This window comes from Nerophis ophidion, linkage group LG12, assembly GCF_033978795.1.
Source record: "Nerophis ophidion isolate RoL-2023_Sa linkage group LG12, RoL_Noph_v1.0, whole genome shotgun sequence".
Classification (NCBI taxonomy): Eukaryota; Metazoa; Chordata; class Actinopteri; order Syngnathiformes; family Syngnathidae; genus Nerophis; species Nerophis ophidion.
In genome coordinates this window covers 48,946,065-48,964,051 of record NC_084622.1, presented here as the reverse complement: position 1 = coordinate 48,964,051, position 17,987 = coordinate 48,946,065, and the positions used below count along the sequence as shown (strand labels likewise).

At 41.2% G+C, this 17,987-nt stretch overlaps 1 protein-coding gene across 1 annotated transcript in view; it reads left to right on the top strand.

Annotated features, from left to right (window-relative positions):
- The first annotated feature begins 5,458 nt into the window (after nt 1–5,458).
- Nucleotides 5,459–17,987, top strand: part of LOC133562843 (transmembrane protein 117-like) — a 156,829-nt gene continuing 144,300 nt past the window's right edge. The window contains 2 exon segments of the mRNA XM_061916650.1: nt 5,459–5,504; nt 8,394–8,526. Coding sequence (XP_061772634.1) covers nt 5,459–5,504; nt 8,394–8,526 — 179 coding nt within the window.

The following is a 17,987-nucleotide window of genomic DNA, read 5'->3' as shown; positions in this document are numbered from 1 at the left end:
TCATCGCATCTCATAAGCTTGACAACACACTGTGTCCAATGTTTTCACAAAGATAAAATAAGTCGTATTTTTGGTTCGTTTAATAGTTTAAACACATTTAAATTATTGCAATCAGTTGATAAAACATTGTCCTTTCCAATTATAAAAGCTTTTTTTTTTTAAATCTACTACTCTGCTAGCATGTCAGCAGACTGGGGTGGATCCTGCTGAAATCCTACGTATTGAATGAATACAGAATTGTTTTGAATTGGAAAAATATAGTTTTTGAATCGAGAATCACATTGAATCGAAAACTATCGATACATAACAGAATCGCGACCCCAAGAATCGATATTGAACCGAATCGTGGGACACCCAAAGATTCGCAGCCCTAATATAAATATAGGTGTGTGTTTAAGCTCAACACATATACATATATATATATATATATATATATATATATATATGTGTGTTGAGCTATAACACACACACACACACACACACACACATATATATATATATATATATATATATATATATATATACAGTTGCAGTGTGTATATTGTACATATTACATATTGTTATGAAGGTGTCTGTTACTACATTATATATATACTTGCATAAAACGTTGTTGAAGAATTTTAAGTAGTTTTAGAGACTTTGAAGGCTACAACGGTGACTCTCATTAGCTTCATCTTTCATGTGTTTATTTTTAGAATCATTAAAAAAAAGAGAAAGATGTGATTGTGAACGATACACAAAATTCCCCCAAAAAGTTATATTTTAACTAAAATAGGGACTTTTGTCCAAACTGGTACCCGTTATTCATCTTTACATTGTTTCTCATTGAGTAATTTGCTCTGCTATCCAAACTTTTTGATTTACAAACCAACTTCAAGAAATAATGAAGTTCGTAAAACTGTAGTTGTCGTCAAAGGAAATAGCAAAATACGTCAATATTACACGTTAAAGGCCTACTGAAATGAGATTTTCTAATTTAAACGGGGATAGCAGGTCCATTCTATGTGTCATACTTGATCATTTCGCGATATTTCTATATTTTTGCTGAAAGGATTTAGTAGAGAACATCGATGATAAAGTTCGCAACTTTTGTGGCTGATAAAAGTCTTGCCTTTACCGGAAGTAGCAGACGATGACGTCACAAGGGTGAGGGCTCCTCACGTCCTCACATTGTTTATAATGTGAGCCTCCAGCAGCAAGAGCTATTCGGACCGAGAAAACGACAATTTCCCCATTAATTTGAGCGAGGATGAAAGATTCGTGGATGATGATATTGATAGCGAAGAACTAGAAAAGAAAAAAAAAAAGGCAATGCCATTGGGATGGATTCAGATGTTTCTAGACACATTTACTAGGATAATTCTGGGAAATCCCTTGTCATTCTTTTGAGTTGCTGGTGTTTTAGTGACATTAAATAGTACCTGATAGTCGGAGGGGTGTATCCACGGGTGTCTTGACGCCAGTGTCTCAGGGAAGTCGACGTCAGCTGCATGGACGGCGCAAGCTTAGCTGATCTCCAGTAAGAGGCGACTTTTTACCACAATTTTTTCACCGAAACCTGCCGGTTGACAAGTGGTCGGGAACCATGTTCGCTTGACCGCTCTGATCCATAGTAAAGCTTCACCTCCGGGAATTTTAAACAAGGAATCACCGTGTGTTTGTGTGGCTAAAGGCTAAAGTGTACCAACTCCATCTTTCTACTTTGACTTCTCCGTTATTAATTCAACTAACTGCAAAAGATTCAGCAACACAGATGTCCAGAATACTGTTTAATTGCGCGATGAAAAGGGACGACTTTTAGCCGCAAATGGTGCCGCGCTACTATGTCCGGACAGTCCGTGACGTCACGCGCACACGTCATCATTTCGCGACGTTTTCATCAAGAAACTCCACGGGAAATTTATAATTGCAATTTAGTAAACTAAAAAGGCCGTATTGGCATGTGTTGCAATGTTAATATTTCATCATTGATATATAAACTATCAGACTGCGTGGTCGGTAGTAGTGGCTTTCAGTAGGCCTTTAAACAGCTCAGGTCCAGGGAGCCGATGAAAAGACGCAGCATTAAGCAAACCTCCCCAAGAGAATCCTAAAGAGATTGCATGATGAATGAGATGAGGGCAGCACTGTTTACATGCTAAGACGCTGTCAAGGCCGGCTTTGTTTTGTTGCGAGAGATTGGAATTAAGATACCCAGAGAAAGGGCACCAAAACAAGTTGAAAAAAAACCTATAAAAATCAGTTCCCAGAAGCGTATTTCATTTTTCGAAGTTTTTTAAAAATTTTACCCATCACGCAATATCCCGAAAAACAGCTTCAAAGTGCCTGATTCAACCTTCGTTATAGCCAGTCGTCCATTATCCTGTGACGTCACAGCGTGACCACACAGAAACAATCATGGCGGATGGCACAGAAAAGTATAGCGATATTAGCTCGGATTCAGACTCGGATTTCAGCGCCGTAAGCGATTCAACCGATTATGCATGTATTGAAACGGATGGTTGGAGCGTGGAAGCAAATAGCGACAACGAAATTGAAGAAGAAACTGAAACTATTGAGCCATATCACGACAGACAGCGGAACGGGAGGAAGCAAGGACGAATTCGGCGATCGCCTTCTAACCAACGATTGGTATGTATTTGTTTGGCATTAAATGTGGGTAGAGGGAAAGGCTGGATGCAAATATAACTACAAATGAGGCATAATGATGCAATATGTACATACAGCTAGCCTAAATAGCATGTTGTCATCAATTAATGTCATCAATGGGGCGGCATAGTTCGGTTGGTAGAGCGGCCGTGCCAGCAACTTGAGGGTTGCAGGTTCGATTCCCGCTTCCGCCATCCTAGTCACTGCCGTTGTGTCCCTGGGCAAGACACTTTACCCACCTGCTCCCAGTGCCACCCACACTGGTTTAAATGTAACTTAGATATTGGGTTTCACTATGTAAAGCGCTTTGAGTCACTAGAGAAAAGCGCTATATAAATATAATTCACTTCACTTCACAATTAACTGGCAGTCATGCCATAAGAAAATATGTCTGATAAGTCAATAACATCAACAAAACTCACCTTTGTGATTTGGTTGACTTTATTGTTGGAAATGCATCTGCATTGAGTGTCGCAGGATATCCACACATTCCTGCCATCTCTGTGCCATCTCTGTCGTAGCATCGCTATCGTCGGTAAACTGTGCGAGGGACTTTCGCACCTTTTGACCACTGGTGCAACTTGAATCCATCGATTGGTATGTGTTTGTTTGGCATTAAATGTGGGTGGAGGGAAAGGCTGGATGCAAATATGGCTACAAATGAGGCATAAGGATGCAATATGTACATACAGCTGGCCTAAATAGCATGTTAGCATCGATTAACATGCCGTGACCATTGATATGTCTGATTAGCACACTCCATGTAAGTCAACTTGAATCACCAAATTCATCCTTTTAGAGATCGTAAATCGTTTAAAAAAAACATACGGGCTTTTTTCTGCAACATCAAGGTATATATTGACGCTTACATAGGTCTGGTGATAATGTTCCCCTTTAAAAACTAAATAAATGTTGGAATAAGATGGGAATTAGAATTAGTCTTATTGTAATTTGGGACTCAGCAGGAAACTTCAGTTAATTCATAGTGTGAGTCAATCATCTAAAATCTAAAAACTAATTAGAAATTGATAAAAAAAAAAAATCGGATATGTGTGATTTCCAGCAGGGTGTCTAACCTTACTTGATATTAGTAGTAGGTTTAGGCTCACTATCAGATAGTGCGTGGTTTTGAATCACCACTAGATGGAGACATTTCTCTGTTTTAGTCCTCTAATACAGTGGTTCTCAACCTTTATTCAGTGATGTACCCCCTGTCAACATTTTTTAATTAAAGTACCCCCTAATCCAGGGGTTCTCAAATGAGGGTACGCCTACCCCTGGGGGTACTTGAAGGTATGCCAAGGGGTACATGAGATTTTTATTTAAAATATTCTAAAAATAGTAACAATTCAAAAATCCTTTATAAATATATTTATTGAATAATACTTCAACAAAATATGAATGTAAGTTCATAAACTGTGAAAAGAAATGCAACAATGCAATATTCAGTGTTGACAGCTAGATTTTTTGTGGACATGTTCCATAAATATTGATGTTAAAGATTTTTATTTTTTGTTGAAAAAGAGTTTAGAATGAAGTTTATGAATCCAGATGGATCTCTACCACAATCCCCAAAGAGGGCACTTTAAGTTGATGATTTCTTCTATGTGTAGAAATCTTTATATATAATTTAATCACTTGTTTATTTTACTTCTTTATCTCTTTTTTTTTCAATCAAAAATGCTTTGCTCTGATTAGGGGGTACTTGAATTAAAAACATGTTCACTTAAATTAGGTGGTTCTCAACCTTTTTTAAGTGAACATGTTTTTAATTCAAGTACCCCCTAATCAGAGCAAAGCATTTTTGGTTGAAAAAAGAGATAAAGAAGTAAAATACAGCACTATGTCATCAGTTTCTGATTTATTAAATTGTATAACAGTGCAAAATATTGCTAATTTGTAGTGGTCTTTCTTGAAGTATTCGGGAAAAAGATATAAAAATAACTAAAAAAGTTGTTGAAAAATAAACAAGTGATTAAATTATAAATAAAGATTTCTACTGTCATCCCCTTTTTGGGGATTGTAATAGAGATCCATCTGAATTCATCCACTTCATTCTAAACATTTCTTCACAAAAAAATACATCTTTAACATCAATATTTAAGGAACATGTCCACAAAAAATCTAGCTGTCAACACTGAATATTGCATTGTTGCATTTCTTTTCACAGTTTATGAACTTGCATCCATATTTTGTTGAAGTATTATTCAATAAATGTATTAATGAAGGATTTTTGAATTGTTGCTATTATTAGAATATTTAAAAAAATCTCACGTACCCCTTGGCATACCTTCTAGTACCCCCAGGGGTGCGCGTACCCCCGTTTGAGAACCACTTTAACCCCCAAATACAATTCTTATAACAGTGATAAAAATTAATGAAACCCAAGAAAGAAAAAAAAGATATCTTTTTGTCCTCCCTGCCTTCGCCAGGACTGAACCCCACCCCCGAGGCTTGGACAGAACCCATGAATCATCTTTATCGGGGTGCTCGCCATCTTAAAACGGCGCAGGCTTATTGGAGCGCTCCTTTTTTTTTAAGTCACATCTGCAGATGTACACCGTGCACGTACCTCCCGGCCAATGCAAGGGCTCATTGGTACTGGAGGCAATTATGCTCAGCCGTGCAAGTGAATTCAATTAAGTAACCGTGATGAGCCCTGAAGTACCACAGAGGAAGACTTATGGCCGAGGCCTAATGTTGGGCAATCCTGCTTTTGGTAAATTAAAGACAACCTCCCTCCCCCAAAAATATAGTATATACATATATATATATATATATATATATATATATATATATATATGCCTAAATGGGTGGAAAAACACGGCCCCTCAACAAAGACGACCTTGTTTGGCGTAAATAAGTAGTGGAGAGTCTGAAAGATGTGTATTTACAAACCCCGTTTCCATATGAGTTGGGAATTTCTGTTAGATGTAAATATAAACGAAATAAAATGATCTGCAAATCATTTTCAACCCATATTCAGTTGAATATGCTACAATGACAACATACTTGATGTTCAAACTGATAAACATTTTTTTTTTTTTTTTTGCAAATAGTCATTAACTTTAGAATTTAATGCCAGCAACACGTGACAAAGAAGTTGGGAAAGGTGGCAATAAATACTAATTGAGGGATGCTCATCAAACACTTATTTGGAACATCCAACAGGTGTGCAGGCTAGTTGGGAACAGGTGGGTGCCATGATTGGGTATAAAAACAGCTTCCCAAAAAATGCTCAGTCTTTCACAAGAAAGGATGGGGCGAGGTTCACCCCTTTGTACGCAACTGCATGAGCAAAAAGTCAAAGAGTTTAAGAACAAGGTTTCTCAAAGTGCAATTGCAAGAAATTTAGGGATTTCAACATCTACGCTCCATAATATCATCAAAAGGTTCAGAGAGTCTGGAGAAATCACTCCACGTAAGCGACATAGCCGGAAACCAACATTGAATGACCGTGACCTTCGATTCTTCAGACGGCAGTGTATCAAAAAGCGACATCAATCTCTAAAGGATATCACCACATGGGCTCAGGAACACTTCAGAAAACCACTGTCACTAAATACAGTTCGTCGCTACACCTGTAAGTGCAAGTTAAAGCTCTACTATGCAAAGCGAAAGCTATTTATCAACAACATCCAGAAACGCCGCCGGCTTCTCTGGGCCTGAAATCTTCTAAGATGGACTGATGCAAAGTGGAAAAGTGTTCTGTGGTCTGATGAGTCCACATTTCAAATTATTTTTGGAAATATTCGACCGTAGGGGAAGCAAACCATCCAGACTGTTATCGACTCAAAGTTCAAAAGCCAGTATCTGTGATGGTTTCGGGGGCCATTAGTGCCCAAGGCATGGGCAACTTACACATCTGTGAAGGCACCATTAATGCTGAAAGGTACATACAGGTTTTGGAACAACATATGCTGCCATCTATGTGCCGTCTTTTTCATTGACGCCCCTGCTTATTTCAACAAGACAATGCAAAGCCACATTCAGCACGTGTTACAACAGCGTGGCTTCATAAAAAAAGAGTGCATTATGAAGTGTAAAATACGACAGCGGAGACCCCGGACTGTTGCACGACTGAAACTCTACATAAAACAAGAGAATGGGATAGAATTCCACTTTCAAAGCTTCAACAATTAGTTTCCTCGGTTCCCAAACGTTTATTGAGTGTTGTTAAAAGAAAAGGTGATGTAACACAGTGGTGAACATGCTCTTTCCCAACTACTTTGGCACGTGTTGCAGCCATGAAATTAGTTAATTATTATTTGAACATCAAATATCTGGTCTTTGTAGTGCATTCAATTGAATATGGGTTGAAAATTATTTGCAAATCATTGAATTCTGTTTTTATTTACCTCCAACACAATTTCCCAACTCAAATAGAAAAGGGTTTTGTATACACCATATGTAAAATCATAAAAAGCTGATTTTAGTAGAGCCTCTCTCATTTATAATGCTGATTACTAACTTATGTAAAGTTAATGGCCCTAAGGATATCACCACATGGGCTCAGGAACACTTCAGAAAACCACTGTCACGAAATACAGTTTGTCGCTACACCTGTAAGTGCAAGTTAAAGCTCTACTATGCAAAGCGAAAGTCATTTATCAACAACATCCAGAAACGCCGCCGGCTTCTCTGGGCCTGAAATCTTCTAAGATGGACTGATGCAAAGTGGAAAAGTGTTTTGTGGTCTGATGAGTCCACATTTCAAATTATTTTGGGAAATATTTGACCATAGGGGAAGCAAACCATCCAGACTGTTATCGACTCAAAGTTCAAAAGCCAGTATCTGTGATGGTTTCGGGGGCCATTAGTGCCCAGGGCATGGGTAACTTACACATCTGTGAAGGCACCATTAATGCTGAAAAGTACATACAGGTTTTGGAACAACATATGCTGCCATCTATGCGCCGCTGCCCACTGCTCCCCTCACCTCCCAGGGGGTGATCAAGGGTGATGGGTCAAATGCAGAGAATAATTTCACCACACTTAGTGTGTGTGTGACAATCATTGGTACTTTTAACTTTTTTTTTTAACTTGTAGGGCGAGGGGGTGCATTGGGACTGCCGCTAAGTCGGTTTAGATCAATGGCTAACAGCCACTGAGTAAACTGAATTATTCATACGCATTTACCTGCTGTTTCTCTGTAATACGTTCCAAGTTATTGCCTCCCCCCCCCCATCTCATTTTGACTAGAAAAACTGTAATTACAGATGTAATCAGGAGCTGGAAATGATTGAGTGTAATCTAGCAACAAGCCAAGCGTCATCCCCTGTCGCCTCGTACTGCGTGATTCGTATTCAGCTCAGAAGGCCTGACATCTGAATCAATCTCCTGCTCTGCCAGAGAGATACTGTGTTTATACATAATGTGCTTCTACGCAGGAGCTGCACAAGGCAAAACAAATGAATATACAAACGCCACAGTTCACGGGTGTTTGAATGCCTCCTCTAATCGAGCAGAACTGGTATGGTTCGAATTAAGTGTGAGGTGGATGTTTTTCCCGCTGGGATTAATGATGACACCTCAAATGTTGAAAGACAATCACTCCCGGGTTGGGGAAGCAGCACCTTAAAGTGGTCCTTAATCTTCATTCGGATCCCAAAGGGCACATGTCCCACAGACTGTGGCGCTATTGATCCGAGCGGCTAATTTATTTAGTTCATCTCCATGATGGCGCATGTTCACCGCTTGACAGGCTCTTGTTGGCGCTCTTGTGTGTGTGTGTGTCCCTTCAGGTCGATACCTGCGTCTGAAAATGTTCCGCGAGGATCACGGCTCCTGGATGACCATGTTCTTCAGCACCATCCTTTCCCTCTGCATCTTCTCCAACATCTACAACCTCATCCTGCTGATGGCTGGGAACATGGAGTAAGACCGTCTCTCTCTCTGACTCTCTCAGACCTCTATCTTTTCCAGCGTTCCACCCTTTTCTGATTGATCCAAACGTCTCGGCTGATAGTGGTCTGATTGATCATCCAAAGCTCTTAAATCCAAACCCTGTTTTCATATGAGTTGGGAAATTGTGTTAGATGTAAATATAAACGGAATACAATGATTTGCAAATCATTTTCAACCCATATTCAGTTGAATGCACTACAAAGACAAGATATTTGATGTTCAAACTTATTAAATGTTTTTGGCTGCAACACGTGCCAAAGTAGTTGGGAAAGGGCATGTTCACCACTGTGTTACATCACCTTTTATTTTAATAACACTCAATTAACGTTTGGGAACTGAAGAAACTAATTGTTGAAGCTTTGAAAGTGGAATTCTTTTCCATTCTTGTTTTATGAAGAGCTTCAGTCGTTCAACAGTCCGGGGTCTCCGCTGTCGTATTTTACGCTTCATAATGCGCCACACATTGTCGATGGGAGACAGGTCTGGACTGCAGGCGGGCCAGGAAAGTACCTTGCTGAAATAAGATTCATTAAAGAAACGGCACTTAAATGGCAGCATATGTCGTTCCAAAACCTGTATGTACCTTTCACAATTAATGGTGCCTTCACAGATGTGTAAGCTACCCATGCCTTGGGCACTAATACACCCCCATACCATCACAGATGCTGGCTTTTGAACTTTACGTCGATAACAGTCTAGATGGTTCGCTTCCCCTTTGATCCAAATGACACAATGTCGAATATTTCCACAAACTATTTGAAATGTGGACTCGTCAGACCACAGAACACTTTTCCACTTTGCATCAGTCCATGAAAGATGATCTCGGGCCCAGAGAAGCCGACGGCGTTTCTGGATGTTGTTTGATAAATGTCTTTCGCTTTGCATTGTAGAGCTTCAACTTGCACTTACAGATGTAGCGACAAACTGTATTTAGTGACAGCGGTTTTCTGAAGTGTTCCTGAGCCCATGTGAAGTGAAGTGAATTATATTTATATAGCGCTTTTTCCTCAAGTGACTCGAAGCGCTTTACACAGTGAAACCCAATATCTAAGTTACAATTAAACCAGTGTGGGTGGCACTGGGAGCAGGTGGGTAAAGTGTCTTGCCCAAGGACACAACGGCATTGACTAGGATGGCGGAAGCAGGGATCGAACCTGCAACCCTCAAGTTGCTGACACGGCCGCTCTACCAACCGAGCTATTCCGTGTGGTGATATCCTTTAGAGATTGATGTCTGTTTTTGATACAGTACTGTCTGAGGGATCGAAGGTTACGGTCATTCAATTTTGGTTTCCGGCCATGCCGCTTACGTGGAGTGATTTCTCCAGATTCTCTGAACCTTTCGATGATATAATGGACCGTAGATGTGGAAATCCCCAAATTTCTTGCAATTGCACTTTGAGAAACATTGTTCTTAAACTGTTTGACTATTGGCTCACGCAGTTGTGGACAAAGGGGTGTACCTCGCCCCATCCTTTCTTCTGAAAGACTGAGCATTTTTTTAGGAAGCTGTTTTTATACCCAATCATGGCACCCACCTGTTCCCATTTAGCCTGCACACCTGTGGGATGTTCCAAATAAGTGTTTGATGAGCATTCCTCAACTTTATCAGCATTTATTGCTGCAAAAAAATAAAAATAAAACGTTTATCAGTTTGAACATCAAATATGTTGTCTTTGTAGCATATTCAACTGAATATGGGTTGAAAAGGTTGTATTCCGTTTATATTTACATCTAACACAATTTCCCAACTCATATGGAAATGGGGTTTGTGAAAAGGAAGGTGGATGCTGACATATTAACTTGTGCACACACATTTCCTCCATGATCCTGATTTTTTCTTTAACACATTTCCATCTAAATACCCTCAGATTACCCTCCGCAATAGACCATATACCTTTATGTCAAACTGCTGATAGGAATCCATTTATGCATTTGCGAGATGTCCCGTCATCTGGCGGGGAAAAAAAAAGGCCATCGAATCGGGCCGAGCCTTGCACAGGGTCATGGAGAGGATATTTGTTCAAGTAAACTGATGAGGTCAAGGTACAAGAGGGACTTGCTAACAATGAGCATCATCAGGTAGAAGCTAAGGTCGAGATTTTCTACTGCCGAGGGGATCACTTTGTATAATCAGTCCATCTGTCTCAGGCCTGGTTGCCCCTGGTGACATTGCGACCCATCTTGTTTGTTGTCTCTGATTGGCCGAGAGAAGAAAGCAGCCGGCTGGCAGATCTGCTGAGACGCTGTCTTATAGAGCATTCATTTATGAGAAGGAGCTCCAGGAAAAAAACACTTAAGAGTTGTGGCTTTCCACAAGAGATGATTAATACTCTTTCTCTAAGATGCTGCAAATTTGGCATTTATTTATTGAATTGGATTTATTTTCCTGTGTCTTTCACAACATTTCCAACCTACGACAATTGAGTCATAGGTGGTAAACCTCACACCCCGTGCTGGCATAGCGGACTTTTTCCACTGCCACGCATCTGTTACACCTGTGATAGCCCCTCACAAGCTGGCACATTTGCACCAGCGTCCTGTGTGACGTATGCAGCACATGTTGGACAGAATACTTTTGCTCACAATACCAGAGAAGTGAGTTTTGGATGTCAAAGGTCACACCAAAGCCCTGACATCCACCATTTAATTTCCTCCTCCGAGGGTGACCCGATTTATTTACAACCAGAAACAAAGATGGCTAAATTCTTAAAGGGGAACATTATCACAATTTCAAAAGGGTTAAAAAGAATAAAAATCAGTTCCCAGTTGCTTGTTGTATTTTTGCAATTTTTTTTCAAAATTTTACCGGTCTCGGAATATCCTTAAAAAAAGCTTTAAAGTGCTTGATTTTCGCTATTTGCGATGCGACTATCCATTTCCCTGTGACGTCATACACAGCAAGATATAGCGACATTAGCTCGGATTCAGACTCGGATTTCAGCGGTTTAAGCGATTCAACAGATTACGCATGTATTGAAACAGATGGTTGGAGTATGAAAGTATTGAAGAAGAAACTGAAGCTATTGAGCAAATAGCTATTGACGCTATTCATAGCCATAGCATGGCCGAATAGCTGCGTTAGCATCGCCGGTAAAATGTGCGGACCAAACGATCAGGACTTTCGCATCTCGTGACACTGGAGCAACTTAAATCCTTCGATTGGTAAGTGTTTTTTTTGCATTAAATGTGGGTGGAAGGAAACGTAATATAGTTGCAAATGCATCTGCAGGTTATCCATACATCTTTGTGCCATGTCTGCTTTAGCACCGCCGGTAAATAGCATGTTAGCATAGATTAGCGTAGCATGTTAGCATCGATTAGCTGGCAATCAACATCAACAAAACTCACCTTTGTGATTTCGTTGACTTTATCGTTGCAAATGCATCTGCAGGTTATCCATACATCTCTGTGCCATGTCTTCTTTAGCACCGCCGGTAAATAGCATGTTAGCAGGGATTAGCGTAGCATGTTAGCATCGATTAGCTGGCAGTCAAGATCAACAAAACTCACCTTTGTGATTTCGTTGACTTTATCGTTGCAAATGCATCTGCAGGTTATCCATACATCTCTGTGCCATGTCTTCTTTAGCACCGCCGGTAAATAGCATGTTAGCAGGGATTAGCGTAGCATGTTAGCATCGATTAGCTGGCAGTCAACATCAACAAAACTCACCTTTGTGATTTCGTTTACTTTATCGTTGCAAATGCATATGCAGGTTATCCATACATCTCTGTGCCATGTCTGCTTTAGCACCGCCGGTAAATAGCATGTTAGCATCGATTAGCATAGCATGTTAGCATCGATTAGCTGGCAGTCAACATCAACAAAACTCACCTTTGTGATTTCGTTGACTTTATCGTTGCAAATGCATATCCATACATCTCTGTGCCATATCTGTCATCGCCGGTTAAATGTGGAGACAGTTTGGCACATTCAATGGGGGTCTGGCGGCAGATACTTTGGCATCTTCGGGCCAGTGGTGCAACTTGAATCCCTCCCTGTTAGTGTTGTTACACCCTCCGACAACACACCGACGAGGCATGATGTCTCCAGGGTTCCAAAAAATAGTCGAAAAAACGGAAAATAACAGAGCTGAGACCCAATGTTTACAATGTGTTCAAAATGAAAATGGCGGCTGTATTACCTCGGCGACGTCACATTCTGACGTCATCGCCTCCAGAGCAATAAACAGAAAAGCGTTTAATTCGCCAAAATTCACCCATTTAGAGTTCGGTATATGGTCTTTTTTCTGCACCATCAAGGTATATATTGACGCTTACATAGGTCTGGTGATAATGTTCCCCTTTAATAGAATAGAATAGAATGAACTTTATTGCCATTATATTTGCATATAACGAGATTAAAGACTCCAACTTAAGGTGCGGTAGTGGGAACAAATATGGGGTGAAATAAATAACACAAGAGGTAATAAAGGAAAAAACTAACAATTGAAATAAACAGACTACTATCCAATAAAAATAATAAGCAATCCTTTACAATATACAACACACTATAGAAATACAAAACACTGTACATTATACAGAACAAGACAAGAGTACCGAAGTAATAAATAACAATCAGTATTGCACTCGAAGGGTAGTATTGTGTTAGGGCATGATATTGTATAGGGGCGAATTATCATTATCATAAGTTAGAGTTCAACATGGTGACAGCTTTGGGGAAAAAAGCTGTCTCTGAGCCTGTTTGTTCTGGCTCTGATGCACCTGTAGCGCCTGCCTGGTGGTAGAAAGTCGAACAGGTGGAAGCCAGGGTGTGTCGTGTCCTTGGTAATGTTTTTTGTTCTGTTGAGGCAACGGGAGTTGTGTAAATCCTTCAGGGAGGGCAGGGGACAGCCGATGATTTTTTGTGCGGACTTTATGATCCTCTGAATCGCCTGTTTGTCTGCTTCAGTGCAGCTGGCGTACCACGCTGTTATGCAGTACGTCAGCAGGCTCAGCATAATAGTGTCATGACTTGGACTATGGTGGGGTTTGTTTTCCCGTGGTGCAAATTGACTGGATCGGACACCATGTGAAGGTAATGCCATATTTAATCTTTACTCAAAAATATTACTAAAACAAAGGGTATAAACAAAAGGCGCTCTCAGTGGAGGTACAAAATCTTGGCTAAAAAAACAAAACTATCACAATGGCAGAACTATAGACAACAAAAACAAAAACACTTACGGTGACCGAGAAAGAGCATGGATCATCAGCATGGAGCAAGGGTGCGTAGAGAGTGGTAGAGGGTGATGTTGCCAGACTGACTGCCTGGCAACTACAGGCTTAAATAGATGTAGTGATGACAGGTGCGTGAGTCCAGACAAATCAGGTCCGTGAGTCGTGAACACATAACAGGGGAAAACTGACGGGTTGGCATGGTGACAAAACAAACAAGTGTGCCCAATTAATCCAAAACAAAACAGAACATGACCACAAAACATGACAAATAGTGTTGTAGTGCAGTGGAATTGTGTAAAAAAATACACATACTGATATAGGTAATTTAATATTTCGCTAACGATATACATACAGTATATCACAATATAGTATTTTATTTCCTTATATTTTGTTAAAACACATTTCATGCATAAAAAGAAGACAAACAAACAATACAAATACAACCCCTAAAACCAGTGAAGTTTGCACATTGTGTAAATCAGGCCTGGGCAATTATTTTGACTCGGGGGCCACATTTAGAGAAAAAAAATGTGTCTGGGGTATATCTATTTTTTTGAACACTAATACAAAACCTCACAATAATGTCTGATTGAATGCTAAAAAAACGTCATGACAGACCGCCTTACAAAACAATGGAATTTTACATTTTTCTATGAACGATAAAACACTGAATATTGACAACATATGAAAGTCACACCCCCCCTTTCGATCGACATACATTACAATCAAGTGAAACGCAACAAAAATGCAACAAACAGTTAAATTGGAACGCGAAAGGTACAAAATACACCCACCTACAATCTGATATATCAGATGCATCACTAAGCTTTAGAACTTTGTTGTGAAAATCTCCTTCCGCGTCCGTGGAAACGCTCCCCACCCACACTGTTAGGTGCCTCGTCTGAGCTGCTGTGACTTACATTACCATAGTAACTAATTAGAGGACCATAGTAACTAATTAGATGACCATAGTAACTAATTAGATTACCATAGTAAGTGGTATATCATCCATAAGTGCAGATTCCAATCAGTGAAATACTTTGTATAGTTCAAGACTTACGGTCGTTAGAAAAACATCACCGCACATCATAATGGCAGCTACACTTTCCATCTTAAAGATCGAAAAAAAATATTTGGCAATGTCCGGCGGAGCAGGTTGAAAATCTCAACGCCTCGGCCTTAATTAGCCCAGGTCTGGTTTAAATGGTAAATAAAAACAGAATACAATGATTTGCAAACCATTTTCAACTTATATTCAATTGAATAGACTGATATTTAACGTTAAAACTGGAAAACGCTGTAATTTATTTGCAAATATTAGCTTGTTTAGAAATTGATGCCTGCAACATGTTTCAAAAAAGCTGACACACGTGGCACAAAAGACTGAGAAAGTTGAGGAATGCTCATCAAAGACTTATTTGGAACATACCACAGGTGAACAGACTAATTGCGAACATGCGGTTGCCATGATTGGGTATTAAAGCAGCTTCAATTAAATGCTCAGTCATTCACAAACAAGGATAAGGCGAGGGTCACCACTTTGTGAAAACTGCGTGAGCAAATTGTCCAACAGTTTAAGAACAATATTTCTTAACAAGCTATTGCAAGGAATTTAGGGATTTCAACATATACGGTCCATATAATCCTCAAAAGGTTCAGAGAATCTGGAGAAATCACTGCACGTAAGCCATGATATTACGGACCTTCGATCCCTCAGACAATGCTGCATCAAAAATTGACATCAGTGTGTAAAGGATATCACCGCTTGGCCTCAGGAACACTTAAGGCGGTATAGCTCGGTTAATAGAGCGGGTGTGCCAGCAACTTGAGGGTTCCAGATTTGATCCCTGCTTCCACCATCCTAGTCACTGCCGTTGTGTCCTTGGGCAAGACACTTTACCCACCTGCTCCCAGTGCCACCCACCCTGGTTTAAATGTAACTTAGATATTGGGTTTCACTATTTAAAACACTTTGAGCCACTAGAGAAAAGCGCTATATAAATATAATTCACTTCACTTTACTTCAGAAAACCACTGTTAGTAACTACAGTTGGTCGCTACATCTGTAAGTGCAAGTTAAAACTCTACTACGCAAAGCGAAAGCCATTTATCAACAACACCCAGAAACTCTGCCAGCTTCGCCGGGCCCGAGCTCATCTAAGATGGACTGATTCAAAGTGGAAAAGTGCCCTATGGTCTGACAAGTCCACATTTCAAATTATTTTTGGTAATTGTGGACGTCGTGTCCTCCGGGAGGAAAAGAACCATCCGGATCGTTAAAGTTGAAAAGCATTTGCAAATCATTGTATTCTGTTTTTATTTACGATTTACACAATGTGCCAATTGCATTAGTTTTGGGTTGGGTATTTAGTGTCATCATTGAGCTTATGTAACCGAGGATCGGACCGCCAAGTGCCCTGCCTTCGGCTGCCGCCCAGCTCACATTGCATCCGACCTCTATGGCCCCTGCTATGGGTGGTGAGCCCATTGGAGGGGGGGACCCACGTTGCCTCTTTGGGCTGTGCCCGGCTTGGCCCCATGGCGCTCGCCATCGTGCCCCACCTCCGGGCCTGGTTCCAGAGGGGGGCCCCGGTGACCCGCGTCCGGGCAAGGGAAATCTGGGTCTTTTGTTTTTACTTTTCATAGAGGTCTTCGAGCTGCTCTTTGTCTGGTCCCTCACCTAGGACCAGTTTGCCTTGGGAGACCCTACCAGGGGGCTTAAAGCCCCCGGACAACATAGCTCCTAGGATCATTGGGACACGCAAACTCCTCTACCACGGTGAGGTGGTAGTAAGCGGCCGGAATGAGAATCAGCACCTCCAAATCCGAGTCCATGGTTCTCTCTCGGAAAAGGGTGGGGGGCCATCTCCGGGTTGGGGATGAGACCCTGCCCCAAGTGGAGGAGTTCAAGTACCTAGGAGTCTTGTTCACGAGTGGGGGAAGAGTTGATCGTGAGATCGACAGGCGGATCGGTGCGGCGTCTTCAGTAATGCGGACGTTGTACCGATCCGTTGTGGTGAAGAAGGAGCTGGGCCGGAAGGCAAAGCTCTCAATTTACCGGTCGATCTACGTTTCCATCCTCACCTATGGTCATGAGCTTTGGGTCATGACCGAAAGGATAAGATCACGGGTACAAGCGGCCGAAATGAGTTTCCTCCGCCGTGTGGCGGGGCTCTCCCTTAGAGATAGGGTGAGAAGCTCTGTCATCCGGGAGGAACTCAAAGTAAAACCGCTGCTCTTCCACATCAAGAGGAGCCAGGTGAGGTGGCTTGGGTATCTGGTCAGGATGCCACCCGAACGCCTCCCGAGGGAGGTGTTTAGGGCACGTCCAACCGGTAGGAGGCCACGGGGAAGACGCGGGACACGTTGGGAAGACTGGCCTTGGAACGCCTCGGGATCCCCCGGGAAGAGCTAAACGAAGTGGCTGGGGACAGGGAAGTTTGGGCTTTCCTGCTTAGGCTGCTGCCCCCGCGACCCGACCTCGGATAAGTGGAAGAAGATGGATGGATGGATGGGTATTTAGTGTCATGTCTACACACATACATTTAGAGATGGCTTCAGTAATTTCTCAGTGTCTGCTTGTCATAAATGGTGTCTTTGAGCAACAATCCGGTCAGGCTTGTTTAGTGTGTTTTTCTTTTCATCACTATGTTGTTCGGAGCTAACGTTGGTATTGTGTCGCATTTTAACATTCCTCCTGTACGGTTCTTCATGCCGTGTCTCTAAGTGATACAATACATTTGCAGAGTACTGTCGTCAGTCGGTTTCTGATTTCTTTAAAATGAGTTTTTGTTTTTTTCTGTCACTAACTTCTCGTAGGGTTTTGTTGATTTAGCTTCCATTGTGCCACATGTCTCTACAGTGTTGACATCCATGCTTCTGCAAGGTTTTGCCATTCAGTTCTTTAAAATTACATAAAAATGCTACCGCAAAACATTAGCGTTTCTCAGATTACATTAGCTGCATCTGTCACGCCAAATTTCTTCCCCCCTACAAAAACCTTCCGCCCGGAAGACATTTGGCGTGGCAGCCCCTCTAATGCCTGAAGGACTCCAATGAGGTCGTGATAATACCAAGTTATATGACTCTTAGGGGTTATAGCTGCAAAATTAGCTTGAAAGGTTTTTTTCCTCACCGTTATTTTTCACCAATGACAATCAGCCAATTATAATGCTTTTAAAACAGGCAGCTGTGTGGGCTGCTTTAAGGTCCTTCCACCCTCATTGAGGTCATTCAGGAATTAGAGGGG